At 41.4% G+C, this 21253-nt stretch overlaps 1 protein-coding gene across 1 annotated transcript in view; it reads right to left on the bottom strand.

Annotated features, from left to right (window-relative positions):
- The window catches only part of LOC141126606 (uncharacterized), a 757790-nt gene that overhangs the window by 171027 nt on the left and 565510 nt on the right, over nucleotides 1-21253 (bottom strand). The window contains 1 exon segment of the mRNA XM_073612528.1: nucleotides 66-1447. Coding sequence (XP_073468629.1) covers nucleotides 66-1447 — 1382 coding nt within the window.

Here is a 21253-nt window from a genome sequence, read left to right as displayed (position 1 = left end):
CCCGTATTAACTGTAAAATCTTTGTCACATCGAGAGCATTAAAATGACTTGTCTCCAGTGTGAACCTTCTGGTGTCTGATAAGGTTTGAATTCTGTGTAAAAGCTATGCCACATTCAGAACACTGATATGGCTTCTCTCCAGTGTGAACCCTCTGGTGTGTGATAAGCTCTCTATTGGTTGTAAAAGCTTTGCCACATTCAGAACACTGATATGGCTTCTCTCCAGTGTGAAACCTCTGGTGTATGATAAAGTTATCCTTGGTTGTAAAAGCTTTGCCACAATCAGAACACTGATGGGGCTTATCTCCAGTGTGAACCCTCTGGTGTGTGATAAGATTTGACTTAATTGTAAAAGCTTTGCTACATTCAAAACACTGATATGGCTTCTCTCCAGTGTGAACCCTCTGGTGTGTGATAAGATGTGACTTAAATGTAAAAGCTTTGCCACATTCAGAACACTGATATGGCTTCTCTCCAGTGTGAACCCTCTGGTGTGTGATAAGATTTGACTTAATTATAAAAGCTTTGCCACATTCAGAACACTGATATGGTTTCTCTCCAGTGTGAACCCTCTGGTGTGTGATAAGATTTGACTTAATTATAAAAGCTTTGCCACATTCAGAACACTGATATGGCTTCTCTCCAGTGTGAACCCTCTGGTGTGTGATAAGCTCTCGCTTGGTTGTATAAGCTTGGCCACATTCAGAACACTGATATGGCTTTGCTCCAGTGTGAACCCTCTGGTGTGCGTTAAGACTTGAATTAGTGGTAAAAGCTTTGCCACATTTAGAACACTGATATGGCTTCACTCCAGTGTGAACCCTCTGGTGTGTGATAAGATCTTTCTTGGTTGTAAAAGCTTTACCACATTCAGAACACTGATATGGCTTCTCTCCAGTGTGAACCCTCTGGTGTTTGATAAGCTCTTCCTTGGTTATAAAAGCTTTGCCACATTCAGAACACTGATATGACTTCTCTCCAGTGTGAACCCTCTGGTGTGTAATAAGCACCCTCTTGGTTGTAAAAGCTTTGCCACATTCAAAACACTGATACGGCTTCTCTCCAGTGTGAACCCTCTGGTGTGCGATAAGCCTTGCCTTGGTTGTAAAAGCTGTGCAACATTCAGAACACTGATATGGCTTCTCTCTGGTGTGAAACCTCTTGTGTACAGTAAGTTGCGATTTCTGTGTAAAAGCTTTCTCACATTCATTACACTGATATGGCTTCTCTCCAGAGTGAACCCTCTGGTGTCTGACAAGCTGTCCCTTGGTTGTAAAAGCTTTACCACATTCAGAACACTGGTAAGGCTTCTCTCCAGTGTGAACCCTCTGGTGTATGATAAGCTCTTTCTTAGTTGTAAAAGCTTTGCCACAATCAGAACACTGATATGGCTTCTCTCCAGTGTGGACCATCTGGTGTGTGATAAGATTTGACTTAAATGTAAAAGCTTTGCCACATTACATAGTTACATAGTTACATATAGTTACATAGTAGGTGAGGTTGAAAAAAGACACAAGTCCATCAAGTCCAACCTATGTGTGTGATTATGTGTCAGTATTACATTGTATATCCCTGTATGTTGCGGTCATTCAGGTGCTTATCTAATAGTTTCTTGAAGCTATCAATGCTCCCCGCTGAGACCACTGCCTGTGGAAGGGAATTCCACATCCTTGCCGCTCTTACAGTAAAGAACCCTCTACGTAGTTTAAGGTTAAACCTCTTTTCTTCTAATTTTAATGAGTGGCCACGAGTCTTGTTAAACTCTCTTCTGCGAAAAAGTTTTAACCCTATTGTGGGGTCACCAGTCCGGTATTTGTAAATTGAAATCATATCCCCTCTCAAGCGTCTCTTCTCCAGAGAGAATAAGTTCAGTGCTCGCAACCTTTCCTCATAACTAAGATCCTCCAGACCCTTTATTAGCTTTGTTGCCCTTCTTTGTACTCGCTCCATTTCCAGTACATCCTTCCTGAGGACTGGTGCCCAGAACTGGACCGCATACTCTAGGTGCGGCCGGACCAGAGTCTTGTAGAGCGGGAGAATTATCGTTTTATCTCTGGAGTTGATCCCCCTTTTAATGCATGCCAAAATTCAGAACACTGATACGGCTTCTCTCCAGTGTGAACCCTCTGGTGTGTGATAAGCTCTGCCTTGCTTGCAAAAGCTTTACAACATTCAGAACACTGGTATGGCTTTTCTCCAGTGTGGACCCTCTGGTGTCTGAAAAGTTTTGACTTTGATGCAAAAGTTTTATCACATTCAGAACACTGAAATGGTTTCTCTTCAGTGTGAACCTTCTGGTCTGTGATACGTTTTGTCTTCATTGTAAAACCTTTGTCACATTCCAAACAAGAAATATCTTCTGAAAAAAAGTCTCTTATGTATACATGGGTTGGACTTTACTGTAAAGCCAAAGTTACTTCCAGAGAGCTGAATGACTTCTCTCCTGTTGTCCTCTGAGGCTGGATCAATGTTGAAGGGGATCCAAAACATTTATGAGATTTAGAACACGGATATGACTTGTGTCCTGCGTATATCCTCCAGTGAACTGCAATAATGATTTTCAGTCACTTATAACACCCATATGGCTTGTTTCCCATGTGACTTAGTTTTATTGATGAAGACCAACATGAACAAAAACTTGGTTCATCAATCCACCTGTAGAGAAAAAAAATAGAAGTCAGAATTCTATAAAAAGGATTTAATAAAGTTGCTTCCTTTTCGGACATTTATTATTACCTGCTTCCCGCTCAAACTATTGTAATATGACGGCCAAGCAGGAAACCTATAGTTCTGGGAGAACAGATCTCATGTGGCCCCGCAGGGCCAAGCTCTGGTGGAATCTGTCACTCACTGTGTTCACTGGACACAGCAGGTGACTTATCAATACCATGTGATTGCTGTGACCAATCAAAGCGGATCACATGACAATTGTAAACAATGAATGGCTTATAGCAATGAAATGCACTGCTGTAAGCAATCATAGTGTGTAAAAAAAAAACCCTGATCACTGACCCAGAGTAGTACAATGTTACTAACACTGTATTGCTTTGGTCAAAGTATGTATGTAAAAAAAAAAAATTCTTAAAAATACTTCTTGACTTTTTTTTTTATTTTTTACATACTGTCACCAGCCGGTGTCCCTGCTGACCTCCACACCAGTTATATGATGACGCTGTACTGTACTGGGGACAGTAAATAATACAAAAATCCAAAACAATGTAACAAAAAAATGACAACTTCATAAAACCTGCCATGCCTCTTACTAAATACCTTGGAATGTCTACTTTCCAAAAAGGGTTTGGGGGGTATTTGTGCCGTTCTGACATTTTAGGGCCTCAAAAAATGAGATTGACCATCATTACATCAGGATTGATCGATTTTCAGATATATATCCCAGTTTGTGAACTCTATAAATTTCCTACAGATTAAATCATATACACGTATTTGGGGTATTTTCACCAAAGAAATGTTGCAGAATACATTTTGGCCTAAATTTATGAAAAATTATTTATTTGCAAAATTTTATAACAGAAACGAAGAGGGTGAAGGTGTTAAAGATAAGGGTTTTCAGGGATCACCTAAAGCAGTGGTTCTCAACTCCAGTCCTCAGGACCCACCAACAGGCCAGATTTTAAGTATTACCTTGGGGAGTTGCAGACTAGAATACTGCAATCACTGAGCAGCAAGTGATATCACCTGTGATGTATTTCAACTATCTTGCAAACCTGGCCTGTTGGTGGGTCCTGAGGACTGGAGTTGAGAACCACTGACCTAAAGACAGAGTAGAAGATAGTCAGACAGATTGAGGTAGAGAGTTCCAGAGGATGGGAGAGGCTCTGAAGAAGTCCTGGAGGTGACATGGGAGCTAGAGAGTAGGAGGTCATGTGAGGAGTGAAGAGAACGGTTTGGTTGGTATTTTGGGACAAGGTTGGTGATGTAGCTGGGGGAAGAGTTGTGGAGGGCTTTGTAAGATGTTGTTAGTATTTTGAATTTGTAATAGGTAAGGGATTGTCAAACAAAAGAGTTCCCCTGGCATGATTGCACCTCTGACAGGTTGGAGAGGTTGTGGGGAAAATTTTGTGCAAAAGTGAGGACTGTATACCATCTGGTCAAACGTTTATATCCGGACTGCTGGAAAAGGGGATTTGTGAGCAAAGAATAGGATATGATCTCTTTCTGTCTGGGTGAATGTGTCTTTGTTTTGATTGGTAAGGAAGTGATGATATGGAAATTGTGTGACCTGTTGGCTGACTTCATCTTTATTCAGGCATCATACAAGAATGCATTGTCACCTGACCTGGCTGTAATGCTCATTAATGATTGTCTCAATAAATGGATAATCCCTTGTAAAACACAGTACTATAAATTTTATATATAAATATAAACATAAATATAAATACACACACACACATATATATATTCCGTCCCCAGTGTGTGTGTATGTATGTGTGTATATATATATATATATATATATATATATATATATATATATATATATATATATATATATATATATATATATATATACACATACATATACACACACACACACACACATATATATATATATACAGTGGGGACGGAAAGTATTCAGACCCCCTTAAATTTTTCACTCTTTGTTATATTGCAACCATTTGCTAAAATCCTTTAAGTTCATTTTTTTCCTCATTAATGTACACACAGCACCCCATATTGTACACACAGCCCCCCATATTGTACACACAGCCCCCCATATTGTACACACAGCCCCCCATATTATACACACATCACCTCATATTGTACACACAGCACCCCATATTGTACACACAGCACTCCATATTGTACACACAGCACCCCATATTGTACACACAGCACCCCATATTGACAGAAAAAAAAAGAATTGTTGACATTTTTGCAGATTTATTAAAAAAGAAAAACTGAAATATCACATGGTCCTAAGTATTCAGACCCTTTGCTCAGTATTTAGTAGAAGCCCCTTTTGATGAGTCTTTTTGGGAAAGATCCAACAAGTTTTTCACACCTGGATTTGGGGATCCTCTGCCATTCCTCCTTGCAGATCCTCTCCAGTTCTGTCAGGGGGGATGGTAAACGTTGGTGGATGGCCATTTTTAGGTCTCTCAAGAGATGCTCAATTGGGTTAAAGTCAGGGCTCTGGCTGCGCTATTCAAGAGCAGTCACGGAGTTGTTGTGAAACCACTCCTTCGTTATTTTAGCTGTGTGCTTAGGGTCATTGTCTTGTTGGAAGGTAAACCTTCAGCCCAGTCTGAGGTGCTGAGCACTCTGGAGAAGGTTTTCGTCCAGGATATCCCTGTACTTGGCCGCATTCATCTTTCCCTCGATTGCAACCAGTCGTCCTGTCCCTGCAGCTGAAAAAAAAAAAACACAGCATGATGCTGCCACCACCATGCTTCACTGTTAGGACTGTATTGGACATGTGATGAGCAGTGCCTGGCTTTCTCCACACATACCGCTTAGAATTAAGGCCACATAGTTCTATCTTGGTCTCATCAGACCAGAGAATCTTATTTCTCACCATCTTGGAGTCCTTCGGGTGTTATTTTAGCAAACTCCATGCGGGCTTTCATGTGTCTTGCACTGAGGAGAGGCTTCCGTCGGGCCACTCTGCCATAAAGCCCCGACTGGTGGAGGGCTGCAGTGATGGTTGACTCTCTACAACTTTCTCCCATCTCCCAACTGCATCTCTGGAGCTCAGCCACAGTGATCTTTGGGTTCTTATTTAACTCTCTCACCAAGGTTCTTCTCCCCCGATAGCTCAGTTTGGCCAGATGGCCAGCTCTAGGAAGGGTTCCGGTCATCCCAAACATCTTCCATTTAAGGATTATGGAGGCCACTGTGCTCTTAGAAATCTTAAGTGCAGCAGAATTTTTTTGTAACCTTGGCCAGATCTGTGCACTGCCACAATTCTGTCTCTGAGCTCTTCAGGCAGTTCCTTTGACCCCATGATTCTCATTTGCTCTGACATGCACTGTGAGCTGTAAGGTCTTATATAGACAGGTGTGTGGCTTTCCTAATCAAGTCCAATCAGTATAATCAAACAAAGCTGGACTCACATGAAGGTGTAGAACCATCTCAAGGATGATCAGAAGAAATGGACAGCACCTGAGTTATATATATGAGTGTCACAGCAAAGGGTCTGAATACTTAGGACCATGTGATATTTCAGTTTTTCTTTTTTAATAAATCTGCAAAAATGTTTTTCTGTCAATATGGGGTGCTGTGTGTACAATATGGGGTGCTGTGTGTACAATATGGGGTGCTGTTTGTACATTCATGAGGCAAAAAAATGAACTTAAATGATTTTAGCAAATGGCTGCAATATAACAAAGAGTGAAAAATTTAAGGGGGTCTGAATACTTTCCGTCCCCACTGTACATACATACATACATACTGCCATTTGAATTGTTTGCAGGGGTTATGGCTGAAGCCGGCAATTCTGTTTCTCATAAAAACGATCCAAGCAGCTGATTAGCTGCTGGATCACTTTTAGAAGCACTCAGAGAGGTCGTCCCTCCTCCCGCTGCTCACCGGTGTTTCTCGGGATTACTGTACTTACCGGTTTTGCTTTTTGGTATTAAAGTAGTGAGATTATAGATCCAGTATTTCTCTTTACACAGTAAAACCCTCAAATCAAAGTCTCCTCTCCTAGGGGATACATTTAGGGAAAAGATCCCTTTTACTTTCAGGCCATCTGTTTTTCCCGCATGGATTTTCCTAAAATGTTGTGCTAAGAGATTCTCTTTTTCTTTCTCATCTTTTCCAGAAGGTCCATTGATGTCCCTGAGATGTTCACAGATACAGATTTTAAATTGTTGCTTTGTTTTCCCCTATATAGAATTTTTTACATGGACATTCCAGCTTGTAAATCACTTTGCTTGTAGAGTATAAAATGTTTTAAATCGATCCGAATCAGTGAATATCTGGGGGAAAATGTGAGGTACATTGAATGAAAGTACAAATGAGTGAATTAGTAGCTGGAGAATGTTGAAAAAGGACAGACAGGGCAGACATGTGACCCCTGATAGTGCTAAGGGTTAAATATTTCTCTAATCCCAACAAACAAAAATAAATAATACGGCCAACTGAAAACACTTATGGGAAAACTCCCAAAGTCTCAAACCAACAAAATTAAACCTTCTGCATACAGTGATAAATCTTTCAGGAAATAGATTTAGGAGTTTATAGAGGAGCTCCAGACTCCCCTAACAGAATTAAAAAAGTCATCAGCTACAAATACTGTACCTGCTAATATACCTATCCAGGGATCCAGTGATGTCCTCACCTGAACCAATTTGTCAATGGTCAAAGGCACCGGCATCTCAAGTAAGGTAGCAGGAAGTGATGCCTTTCACCTTCACTGAAAGTTTCCTACTGTGTATGCGGGAACCAAACTGCACCTTATGAATGGTTCTGCAGTCTTCTGGGAATTGTGATGTGTCCCAGAAGACTGCGGGGGAAATAGAGGGGGCTGAAACTCCAGCTCAGATTGCCGTGGTGATTTGAGCTGAAAGTGGGAGCGGGTACCTGTCAAAACCAGGTACCCACTCCCCCCTCTCTCCAAAACAGTGCCAAAATGTGTCAGTGGAGGGGGGGGGAAGGAGGACGCAAAAAAAAAAGCAGAATTTCCCCGTTAGGGTGGAGCTCCGCTTTAAGCATGGTTGGGATAACCAAATTTCAATGCCTCCGTCTCTCAGAAATAGGTTTTCAGCAGCCAATCCATCAAAGCCAGTGACCGAGAAGCAGGGTGAAAAATCGGACCTGTAGATAACAGATTTGGGCCGTCTGCTAGAGGTCACAGAGCACCGGCTGACAGATAAATGAAGTCAGTGTACCCCACTCTGCAAGGTCAGTCCTAATCTATGACAATGACTGGAATGCTTTCTATCCATTAAAGCCGAGCTCCAGATTTTCATACACTTTACATAGTTTGGGCCAAGCTGGTCCAATCACACTATTTCCCTCGCCAACATGTGAGGCCGCTGGATGTGCGGTCTAAGCTGTATATGGCTGAGGCTACATACAGTATACAGCACTGTGTTCCGGGTTCAAGCCGAGACTTCCTGTCTCATACCCGGAACACAGTAGAGTTTATCTGATTATCTGAGCAATGTAAAAACACACCACACTCCACTCTAAAAATAAATAATCTAGAGATTTTTTGGGGCGATGTTCGTGAATAAGGCAGTCCATTCAAATGAATGGTCTACCCTATGCATGAGGAGCGAAAATACTCCAAAACACCAAATAAACCCCCCACATGTGGGAGTGTGAGTTTCCACTACACAGAGATATGAATGCGGCTTGACAGCTGAGTGACTCCATCCACTCCCTCCTATGTACTTCTATAAATCTGGCCATACACTATACAATCTGATTGTACGTCGTTCAGATATACCATCATCAGATTGTATACTGTATGGTAAGCTTTACAAAACCCATGACACACTTCTCCTGATTTCAGTATTACAGCTCTATCCACATCGGCTGTTATCTGATCGCTCAGCTCCTGCACACTCTGCCAAATGAACGATCTATGGTTGTGTATTTAGTGAGAATGGTGATCAATGATTGCATAGGAAATATGTGCACCTGATGAGGTGGGTGGAAGGGAGGAGGGTAGATGATGCAGGGTGTGTCACATCCCAAGGTGTGTCCAGGAAGTAATGGAGAAGTGATTGTACAGCGTTGGACACTGAGGTAAGGGGGGTGTAAAATAAATAGAAAAAAGCACATTAATGGTATATTGGTACATGGGGGGGCTGAGATTGGGGGGGAAACTTATGAGGGGGTGCATAAACTGTGAGGGGGTGCAGTATTTGGGGTGCAGTGTTTATAGATTGTGAGGGGGAAGGGTGAAAGGATGTAGTGAGGTGCTGGGACAATAAAGACCACTCTTGGACAGATTGTCACCAACAACTGCCTGGTGAGGTCTAATGACCACAAAGCTACAAGATAAAATGTAAAATGTCCCAGAAGGGGGCGCTCTGTCGGGGGGTGTGGGGGACAGAGAAGAGCGATCTGGAGATCTGGCCTCGGGACCATGGAGGGAACAGTAATGGGAGGTGTACTGTAGATCTGCTTCATTGCCGGATTCACCTCCATTACCACCAACAAGTGATCTTCCATATACCAGCAAAGACAAGTGTGACCCCCAAATCTCTTTCAGTCACCCCCTATCCTGTGTCAGGGTGCAGAAGGAGGATCTAGTCTGCCGGTCTGTAGTAAGTATGGTGGAGAGTAGGGATTGGCAAACAGTTTGGATCGAGCATGAGTTTGGGACAAACATTTGCCTGTTCTGCCATTCGCTGAACACCCAAATTTGCGGGGTGTTCGCCAAGTGTTTGCCCCAATGAATACCCTGCAATGCACTGAGCGCTGCACAGTGCGTTCTGTGCCCTGATTGGGCAACACTTTGCCCAATCAGGGTGCAGTGTAATCTGGTTGTTAAGGAACAAGGCTGGGAAGCGGACGGCGGCGTCCTTAACAACCGATGAGTCATCAGCTGTCAATGGGTTTCCCCTCTGACAGCGCAATAAAGAAAAAGTGCCCTAAAAGGGGTATGTAAAAAGTAATTGCCCATAAAAGGGGTATGGGGGTCTGTGTACTGCCCTGGGGGACATGTATTAATGGAGAAGTGATTTTAAAAATGCTTAAAGTGAAACAATAAAAACAAAATATTCCTTTAAATAACATGCCCGGGGGGTGTCCTTGGTCTGCCTGTAAAGTGGCGCATCTGTTCGATGTATAGAATAGACATGTGCAGAACAAAAAAACGTGTTTTGTTTCATTTTGATTATATTTATATAAATTTGTTTCTTTAAATTAGTTTCATTCGTTTAATTCATTTTCAGAATTCGTTTTGCTTATCCGTTTTTTAATCTATTCAAATTCGAATTGATTCGAAAAGTTTTCGAATAGTTTTCAAAATCGAAAAAAAGTTTTTGAATGCAAATCTTTTTCCAATTTCTAAAGAGAATAAAATAGAAAAGAAAATAAAGGAATAGAATAGAAAAAAATAGAATGGAAAATAAAAGAATATAACAGAAAATAAAAGAATACAATATGATAGGGTAAAACGGAACAAAATAGGAAAGAAAATAAAAGAATGGCATAGAATGGAATAGAATAAAAAAGGAATAGAACAAAAGAATAGAATAAAATAGAAATTATTACCATCTGAATCTGAAATTTTAATAGAATAGAAAAGAATATAATTTAAAAAAAAAACATAGAATAGAAATAATACAACCATTTTCCAAATTTCAAATAGAATCAATTTGAATTTGAAAAGAATAGTAAATAATAGAGTAGAATAGAATAAAAAATAAAAAAATAGTATAGAAAAAAAAAACAGAAAAGAATAGAATGAATATAACCATCTTCCTATTCTAATCGATTCTTTTCTATTCTATTCAAATTCAAAGTGATTCTATTTGAATTTTGGTAACTGGGTATCTTCTAATTATAATCTATTCTATTGTTTTTTATTTTATTGTTTTTTTATATGTTTATTCTATTCTATTATTTTCTATTCTATTCCTTTGTATTCTATTATTTTCTATACAAATTCAAATTTATTCTATTTAAAATTCACATTTCGGGAGATGGCTATATTCTATTCTATTATTTTGTTTGTTTTTTTTCTATACTATTCTGTTATTTTCTATTCCAATCTATTCTTTTGTATTCTATTCAAATTTGAATTGATTCTTATTGAATTCTGGGAAATGGTTATATTCTATTCTATTGTTTTTTTTTCCATTCTGTTATTTTCTATTCTATTCTTTTCTTATGTATTCAAATTCAGATTTATTCAGCTTGAAATTTGAATTACAAAAGATGGTTATGTTCTATGTTATTCTATTCTATTTGTTTCTATTATATTCTAGTATATTCTGTTCTTTTTTTTCTATTCTATTTTGTTCTGTTTTACTCTATTATATTCTTTTATTTTCTGTTATATTCTTTTCTAGTCTATTCCTATATTTTCTATTCTATATTTTATTCTCTTTGGAAATTGGAAAACTATTCAAATTCAAAAGCTTTTCAAATTTGAATTCAAAAACTATTCGAATTCGAAAACGACTTGAATTCAAATTTTGTTTAATTTTTTTTTTTTTCGTTATTTCGGATTTATTTCAATTCGGCACTAAAGGAACCGCACATGTCTAGTATAGGACATTCCACAGCAATAATGACATTTCTAAAGAAAAAAAAAATGTCATTTAAAACTTGCTTGCAGCTGTAATGCCTTCACAGATCCTGGCAATACAAATTTAACCCCTTCAATACCGGGCACTCCCCCCCCCCCCTCCTGTCCAGGGCATTTTTCAGCTTTCAGCGCTGTCACTATTTAAATGACAATTGCGCGGTCATGCTGCACTGTACCCAAACACATTTTTATCATTTTTTTCACACAAATAGAGCTTTTTTTTTGGTGGTATTTGATCTCCGTTTTTTATTTTTTGCTAATCAAATAAAAAAAAGTTTTTCTTTGTTTCTGTTCTAAAATTTTGTAAATAAGTAAGTTTTCTGCTTCACTGATGGGCACTGACAGGCACTGATAAGGCGGCACCAATGAGGTGGCACTGATGATGGGCACTGATAGGCGACACTGATGGGCACTATTAGGTGGCACTGATATGCAGCACTGATGGGTACTTATTGGTGGCACTGATAGGCGGCACTGATGGGCACCGATAAGCATCACTGATGGGCACTGACTGGCATCTGCCTGGTGGTCCAGTGTGGCATACCTGGTTGGCGTCCTTTGGGGGCATCCCTGGTGGTCCGGGGCGGGCATCCACGGGGGGGGGCTGTGCTGATAAACAATCAGCACAGACCGCCCAGTCAGGAGAGCAGCCAATTGGCTCTCCTCTACTCGGGTCTGTCAGACGCAAGTGAGGAAAAGCTGATAAACGGCTCTTCCTGTTTACACTGATCAGCCATGACTGAAAAGGACTGATCACGCGGTAAAGAGCCTCCATCAGAGTGACACACGACACCACCGACCCCACGCTGCACGCCCCCACAGGCACGTGATTGCGGCTTATCCTGCTGGACATCATATGACATCCAGTCAGGAGAACTGAACACCATCGCCCGGTCATCATTTTGCTATAGGCCAGGCTGAAAGTGGTTTAAAAAAAATGAAAGAAAGCATGGGGTCCCCCCCCGGTCTATACCAGGCCCTTCATGCCAAAATGTTATTAAAAATGGCGTGGGGTCCCACCCAAAATCCATACCAGACCAGAACCTTTTTATGGCCAATTATTTGCATATAAACATTACTATTGTATTGTTATTACTATTGTAATGTACAACACAATGTATAGAGTAGAGAGGTCAGCACTATTGTAATGTACAACACAATATATAGAGTAGAGAGGTCAGCACTATTGTAATGTACAACACAATATATAGAGTAGAGAGGTCAGCACTATTGTAATGTACAACACAATATATAGAGTAGAGAGGTCAGCACTATTGTAATGTACAACACATTATATAGAGTAGAGAGGTCAGCACTATTGTAATGTACAACACAATATATAGAGTAGAGAGGTCAGCACTATTGTAATGTACAACACAATATATAGAGTAGAGAGGTCAGCACTATTGTAATGTACAACACAATATATAGAGTAGAGAGGTCAGCACTATTATATGTACAACACAATATATAGAGTAGAGAGGTCAGCACTATTGTAATGTACAACACAATATATAGAGTAGAGAGGTCAGCACTATTATATGTACAACACAATATATAGAGTAGAGGGGTCAGCACTATTGTAATGTACAACACATAATATATAGAGTAGAGGGGTCAGCACTATTGTAATGTACAACACAATATATAGAGTAGAGCGGTCAGCACTATTGTAATGTACAACACAATATATAGAGTAGAGAGGTCAGCACTATTGTAATGTACAACACAATATATAGAGTAGAGAGGTCAGCACTATTGTAATGTACAACACAATATATAGAGTAGAGAGGTCAGCGCTATTGTAATGTACAACACAATATATAGAGTAGAGAGGTCAGCACTATTGTAATGTACAACACAATATATAGAGTAGAGGGGTCAGCACTATTGTAATGTACAACACAATATATAGAGTAGAGAGGTCAGCACTATTGTAATGTACAACACAATATATAGAGTAGAGAGGTCAGCACTATTGTAATGTACAACACAATATATAGAGTAGAGAGGTCAGCACTATTGTAATGTACAACACAATATATAGAGTAGAGAGGTCAGCACTATTGTAATGTACAACACAATATATAGAGTAGAGAGGTCAGCACTATTGTAATGTACAACACAATATATAGAGTAGAGAGGTCAGCACTATTGTAATGTACAACACATAATATATAGAGTAGAGAGGTCAGCACTATTGTAATGTACAACACAATATATAGAGTAGAGAGGTCAGCACTATTGTAATGTACAACACAATATATAGAGTAGAGCGGTCAGCACTATTGTAATGTACAACACAATATATAGAGTAGAGAGGTCAGCACTATTGTAATGTACAACACAATATATAGAGTAGAGGGGTCAGCACTATTGTAATGTACAACACAATATATAGAGTAGAGAGGCATTTAGTACCGGGGGGAAAGACATATGGGGGGGGGTCAGACAACACACGGGGGGATCACCTTCTGTTGTATATCCACAGAAATCACCCAGCACGCTGGCAGATTGTCAGGAGAACCCCAAGTTCCCAGCCCAGACAGGGGTAACAGCTGTATAACAGCACACACACTCTATTATCCCACCACTGCCACACACATGACAAGGATGGAAGACCACGGGAACTAGAAAACCAGGAGAGGACCTTGTATGGTGGAGGAGGGAAGGAGAGGGAGATTATTGTGATAGACTTGGCACAGCCTGCAATACCTCTGATCACCACTAGAGGGAGACTCCACCCATATCTAGCTGGCTGATCACACACAGGCAGATACAAATCTTACATACAATCTGGTGCACTGCCGTAAAAGTGCACTAACACACTTCAATATTCTGCACTAAACCTGCCCTGAAATACTAAACTGACACTAAATTAAAAATGAACGATCGCATTACACTCACACCGCACTATCACTACACTGATAATAGCACACTAACCGTCTAGTAAACAAAGAAAAGAAAAAAAGGCTCCTCTAAGTGCAGAATTAAAACTTTTATTATCCCCAAACAAGATTAAAAACACTTACAGAATCAGGGATAAGAAGAGGCATAACATGGATGTATGAAGCGGGTGATCCGGCATCAGGAGGTCCCACTGCATCACAGCTTTCCAGGGATAACGATATGCAGCATCAGAAGGTCCCAGGATAACCAGCGGGTGAACACCCCAGGCTCTGGGAACACTGGTGAAGCAATCGCGTCGTCTGACTCAGCATGGAGCATGAATCCCGGAAATAACGTCAGAGGGAGGGGACAACAGCCAGCATGGACTGCAAACAGTAAATATGTCATCAAAATGGGACGCGTTTCAGAACTACTGATTGGTTCCTTCATTAAGCAAAGGTCATTGGCTTGGTACCTCTCATTAGTGTCCACTTGTGTCATGAGTGGAGACCTCAAGATTCTCTCATATAGAAGCGTGCATTGCTCTCATGGTTCAGAGAAGGAGGATCTCACAAATCTATGGATAGTGTAGGACCCACTAATCATGAGGGAACTTTGTCGCAGTAAGTGGGCTTAGCATCATATAGCAATATGGTGTGACCAAATCCCCATATTTTTTGATAATGTTTTTTTGAAAATGTTTAGGTGTTTTAAAGAGGCGTTCCTATTAAAAAAAAAAAATCAAGCAGCTACAAATACTGCAGCTGCTGACTTTTAATTGGACACTTACCTGTCCCGGGGTCCAGCGATGCGGGGGATCGAAGCCCCGCTCGTCTCCTCCTCCATTCTGCGGCGCCGACATTGCAACTGTGGGCGCCGGGCTGTGGCTTCACAGCCGGGCACCTACTGCGCATGCGTGAGCGGCGCCGCGCGCCATGATTGGCCGCTTGGTCATCTGAGACCTGTAATGGGTCCCAGATGATTGACAAGAGGGAGGGAGCAGAGCTGAGCCCTTCCTGTGCCGAGGGGGAAGTGATGTCACCAGCCCAGGCACTAAAAGAGGCAGACTATGAGGGACCCCCTAGCAACAGTCATTTAGAGGTAAGTTAAAAAAAAAAATTCCAAATTATTTTTTTTTAGTTTATTTTAGGCACATTCATGCATTTTTTTTTTTTTTTTTTTTAGGGTGGAACACCACTTTAAACTAGCCTTGCTGGAGGTAAATGTCTTTTTTGTATGTGTGCGCCGTAATTTTTTCTTCTGCTGTACGGTCTTATGGCTGCACCATCTTTAATGCATCTTTTAGGGTGTGCTCCCCAAATATCTTGTTTGTCTTTGGCCAATCACAGCGCGCTTTGCTGTGAGAGCCATGATTGGCCAAAGGCAGGGTGCCTTTGGCCAATCATGGCTCAGGGGGCTGAGTCCACGCCCCACATTATGTAAGGTTGCTTATATAGCGGCCGTACATATTGTTATGAATGAGAGCAGCAAAATGACATTTCTAAAAGGAAAACATTGCATATAATTAATGGACCGGGCCTATTTTTCAAACTTGTTGTTTACAAGTTAAAATCATTTTTTCCCCAAGAAAATTGCTTAGGACCCCCAAACATTATATATTTTTTTTTATAACACCCTAGAGAATAAAATGGCGATTGTTGCTATACTTTTTGTCACACCATATTTACGGAGCGGTCTTACAAGCGCCCTTTTTTTGGAAAAATTCCCTTTTTTGAATTAAAAATAAGACAACAGTAAATTTAGCCCAATTTGTCTTTATATTGTGAAAGATAATGTTACTTAATTGATACCCAACATGTCATGCTTCAACACGCTTCAAAGTTGCGCCTGCTCGTGGAATGGCGACAAACTTTTACCCTTGAAAAATCTCCATAGGCGACAGAGGAGGTCTGGGGCTAGAATTATTGCTCTCGCTCTACCGATCGCGGTGATACCTCACATGTGTGGGTTGAACACTGTTTTCATATGCGGGCACTGCTCAAGTATGCGTTCGCTTCTGCACACGAGATCGACGGGACGGGGCGCATTTAAATTTTTTTTCTTATTTATTTTACCTTTTATTTTTTATTTTTACACTGTTCTTTAAAAAAAAATGGTGTCACTTTTATTCCTATTACAAGGAATGTAAACATCCCTTGTAATAGAAAAAAAGCATGACAGGACCTCTTAAATATGAGATCTGGGGGTCAAAAAGACCAAACATCTCATATTTACACTAAAATGCAATAAAAAGAAAATTAATGTAATTAAAAAAAAAAAAATTACTTTAAGAGCTATCCGTCACTTCCGCCCTGCAATGGTAAGGAGACGGGTGGGGGCCATCTTCCCCTCACTCATCTCCATACCAAGCATGAGAGTGGACCCGATCACTTCCGCCGCTGCTGGCGGCTCCGGTAAGCGGCGGAGGGCACCAGAGCGCGGCGATAAAAGTGATCTCACGGCGAATCAGCCACAGAGACTACTTTTATCTGAAAGCGGACCACCCGCTGAATAAGAGAATACCGGGGGTTATGGTAACTAGCTGCTGCCATAACAACGACACTCCTCTTTAAGGTACCGACGTATAATGACGGCGGGCGATCCGGAAGTGGTTAAAATTTCTAGCGGCTGTAATGTATTGCCAGGTCCTGGCAAGATGCATAAAAAACATTGAAAAAAAATGGCGTGAGTTCCCTCCCCCCCCCCCCAATCCATTACCAGGTCCTTCAGGTCTGGTATGGATATTAACCACTTCAGCCCCGGAAGATTTGGCTGCTCAATGACCAGAGCATTTTTTGCGATTCGGCACTGCGTCACTTTAACTGACAATTGCACGGTCGTGCGATGCTGCACCCAAACAACCCAAATGATGGCTGCAGGGCGGTTGGAATACTCTGGGATCACGTCATGACGTGATTCCAGAAAACAGCTCCCGCACACCCCCTGGGGCGCGCACACGGGAACATCCGTGACCGCCGCGTCCAGAGGACCCAGCGCATCACGGATCACGGTAAACGGCTGCTGATCGCGGCCATTTACCATGTGATCGCTCCGTCAAATGACGGAGCGATCACATGTAAACAAACTGGCGTCATGTAATGACGCCGGTTCCTCTCTCCCCTCTCTGTATCGATTGGTACAGAGGGGGAGGGATCAGATGGGAGCAGCGCTGTGGGCTGGATGTGTAGTGCCCACAGCGCTGTTCAGTGACATGTGCAGTCACATCCATCCCTCCATGCTCAGCCATCCCCCCATGCTCAGCAATACCCACCACTACTCTGCAATACTCCGCAATTCCCTGTGCAATACTCTGCAATGCCCTGCAATACCCTGCAATGCCCCGCAATGCCCCACAATACTCTGCAATGCCCTGCAATACTCTGCAATGCCCCGCAATACCCAGCCATACTCTGTCATACCCAGCCATACTCTGTCATACCCAGCCATACTCTGCCATACCCAGCCATAACCAGCCATACTTTGCCATACTCGGCCATGCTCAGCTCTACTCGGCCTCTGTATGTGGCCAGGCTGTGGAAGTCTCACACATGTGGTATCGCCGTACTCAGGAGTAGGAGAATCTATTTCGGGGCGTCATTTTTGGTATGTACATGTTATGTGGTAGAAATATTGTATAAATGAACAACTTTGTGTTAAAAAAAGTGTTTTAACCACTTCCCGCCCGTCATACGACGTCCTTGACTTTGTGTGGGGATATCTGAATGATGGGTGCGGCTACAGGCATCATTCAGATATCAGCTTTTTCAGCCGGCGATTTCCTACACCATAAGAATGATCATAGCAACTGTTCCGCTGCTTGGTCGTTCTTACGGGAGGCGAGAGGGGACGCCCCCCCTCCCGCCACCCTCCGGTGCTTCTACTGACTCACTGCTACCATCGAAGCCAGGATCGTTTTTTTTTTTATTTATTTCAGGCTTCCCAGCCTAGAGGTGAGATGTGGGGTCTTATTGACTTATCTCATTGTAAAGAGGACCTGTCATGCCATATTCCTATTACAAGGGATGTTTACATTACTTGTAATAGGAATAAAAGTGATCAAAAAATGTATTTTTTGGAAAAAAGCATCAAACTAAAATAAATAAAGTAAAATGAACAATAATTTTTTTTTTTCCCCGTGTGCTCGCATGCAGAAGCGAACGCATAAGCAAGTCCCGCCCACATATGAAAATGGTGTTCAAACCACACATGTGAGGTATTGGTGCGATCGCTAGAGCAAGAGCAATAATTTTGGCCCTAGACCTCCTCTGTAACTCACAACATGTAACCAGTAAAACATTTTTAAAGCGTCTCCTATGGGGATTTTTAAGTAGCGAAGTTTGGTGCCATTCCACGAGGGTGTGCAAATTTGAAGGGTGACATGTTAGGTATCTATTTACTCGGCATAACTTCATCTTTTACATTATGCAAAAATATTGGGCTAACTTTACTGTTTTGTTTTTTTTTTAAAGCACAAAACTGTTTTTTTTTTTCAAAAAAAACTTGTTCGAAAAATTGCTGCACAAATACAAAAAGTTGAAACGACCGCCATTGTATTCTCTAGGGTCTTTGCTAAAAAAACATATATGTTTTGGGGTTCTATGTAATTTTCTAGCAAATAAATGATTTTTACATGTAGGAGAGAAATGTCAGAATTGGCCTGGGTGCTCCTAGAATGCCTGAAGGTGCTCCAAGCATGTTGGGCCTCTGTATGTGGCCACGCTGTGTAAAAGTCTCACACATGCGGTATCGCCATACTCGGGAGTAATAGCAGAATGTGTTTTGGGGTGTAATTTGTGGTATGCATATGCTGTGTGTGAGAAATAACCTGCTAATATGACAATTTTGTGAAGAAAAAAAAAAGAAAAAAAAAATCTTGATTTTGCAAAGAATTGTGGGAAAAAATGACAACTTCAAAAAACTCACCATGCCTCTTACTAAATACCTTGGAATGTCTTCTTTCCAAAAAGGGGTAATTTGGGGGTATTTGTACTTTTCTGGCATGTTAAGGTCTCAAGAAATTAGATAGGCCGTCAGTACTTCAGGTGTGATCAATTTTCAGAGATTGGCACCATAGCTTGTGGACTCTATAACTTTCACAAAGACCAAATAATATCCACCGATTTGGGTTATTTTTACCAAAGATATGTAGCGGTATAAATTTTGGCCAAAATATATAAAGAAAAAATTACTAATTTGCAAAATTTTATAACAGAAACGAAGAAAAATGCATTTTTTTTTACAGAATTTTCAGTCTTTTTTCTTTTATAGCGCAAAAAATAAAGAACCCAGCGGTGATTAAATACCACCAAAAGAAAGCTCTAATTGTGTGAAAAAATGGACAAAAATTTCATTTGAGTACAGTGTTGCATGACTGAGTAATTGTCATTCAAAGTGTGAGAGCACCGAAAGCTGAAAATTGGTCTGGTTATTAAGGGGGTTTAAGTGCCCAGTGGTCAAGTGGTTAAAAAAAAAAAGAGCATCAATTTTGAAAAAAAAACCACAATATTATATTGTACTTTTTGCTACAATATATATCCCCACTTTTTTTTAAAAGCTAATTTTTTTCTCAATTTTAGGCCGATATGTATTCTTCTACATCTTTTTGTTTAAAAAAAAATAAATCTCGCAATAAGCATATATTGATTTGTTTGCACAAACGTTATAGCGTCTACAAAATAGGGGATAGATTTATGGCCTATTTATTTATTTATTTATTTTTACTAGTAATGGCGGCGACAATTTTTATCGTGACTGCAACATTGTGGCGGACACATCGGACAATTTTGACATATTTTTGGGACCATGGCATTTATACAGCGATCGGTGCTATAAAAATGCATTGATTACTGTATAAATGTCACTGGCAGTGAAGGGGTTAACAGTAGGGGGCGATCAAGGGGTTAATTGTGTGTCCCTGGGAGGTGATTCTAACTGAAGGGGGAGGGGACTGACTAGAGAAAGTGACGGGTCGTGGTTCCTAGCTAATAGGAACATGCGATCTGTCAGTCCTCTCAGAACAGAATAGGGAAGGGTGTGTTTACACACACACACTTTCCTGTTCTGTCCCTCGTGCTTGCGATCGCTCCTGGCCTGCTATCCTGGTCCCGCAAACCGACATATAGCTACGACGGTTCGCGGGATCTTGCCAACCTGCCGCAGTATAATGACGGTGGCTGGTCGGCAAGCAGTTAAGGGGAACCCCGTGCCAACAAAAAAAAAAAATGGCGTGGGGGTCCCCCCCGAAATCCATACCAGACCCTTATCTGAGCCCGCAACCTGGCAGGCCGCAGGAAAAGAGGGGGGGGGGTGAGAGAGACATTTATGGACAAGTGCTTTATTAAAAAACAAAAAAATAAAAAAAGTGTCCCGCGATGTCCATTCATCTTCAATAACAGCGTCCGATGTTCCCGAGAAAAAAAAAGGAAATACTCCGCCTCCATGAGAGGCGTCTCCACGACGGCAGCCTTTTCACAATGACAGCTGTTATATATCTGAGGGCGTTATATATCTGAGGGCGGGACCCCCTCCGGTGATGTAAATGTGTGACCCCACCCCGCTCTGAAGACACGGGGGCTTCCCCGTGGTTTCCCTGTGGCGTAAACGGTTGACCCCACCCACTCTGACATCACGTGACGTCACCGCCCCTTAGCTATATAACAGATGTCAAAGCAAAAAGACGTCAGTCGCAGGGGCGCCTCCCATGGAGGCAGAGTTTTTCTTTATTTTTTTTTTCTCTGGAGTGTCGGACGCCATGATTGATGGACATCGCGGGACACTTTTTATTTTTTAATAAAGGAATTGTCCAAAACTGTCTCCTGTCATTTTTACTTTTTTGACACTTTTTTTGGTGAATGTGTAGGGGTACAATGTACCCGATACCCATTCACATGGGGGGGTGGGATTTGGGACCCCAAAGCACCCTCCCCATGTTGAGGGCATGTGGCCTGGTACAGTTCAGGAGGGAGGGGTGTTCTCTCGTCCCCCCTCCCCCTTTTCCTGTGGCCTGCCAGGTTGCATGCTTGGATAAGGGCCTGGTATAGATTTTGGGGGGACCCCTACGCCATTTTTATTTTGGCTCGGGGGTCCCCTTAATATCCATACCAGACCTTAAGGGCCTGGTATGGATTTTGTTTT

Source organism: Aquarana catesbeiana, linkage group LG02 (assembly GCF_042186555.1).
Source record: "Aquarana catesbeiana isolate 2022-GZ linkage group LG02, ASM4218655v1, whole genome shotgun sequence".
Lineage (NCBI taxonomy): Eukaryota > Metazoa > Chordata > Amphibia > Anura > Ranidae > Aquarana > Aquarana catesbeiana.
The sequence above is the reverse complement of the archived record's forward strand: the minus strand, read 5'-3'. Positions and strand labels throughout refer to the sequence as shown.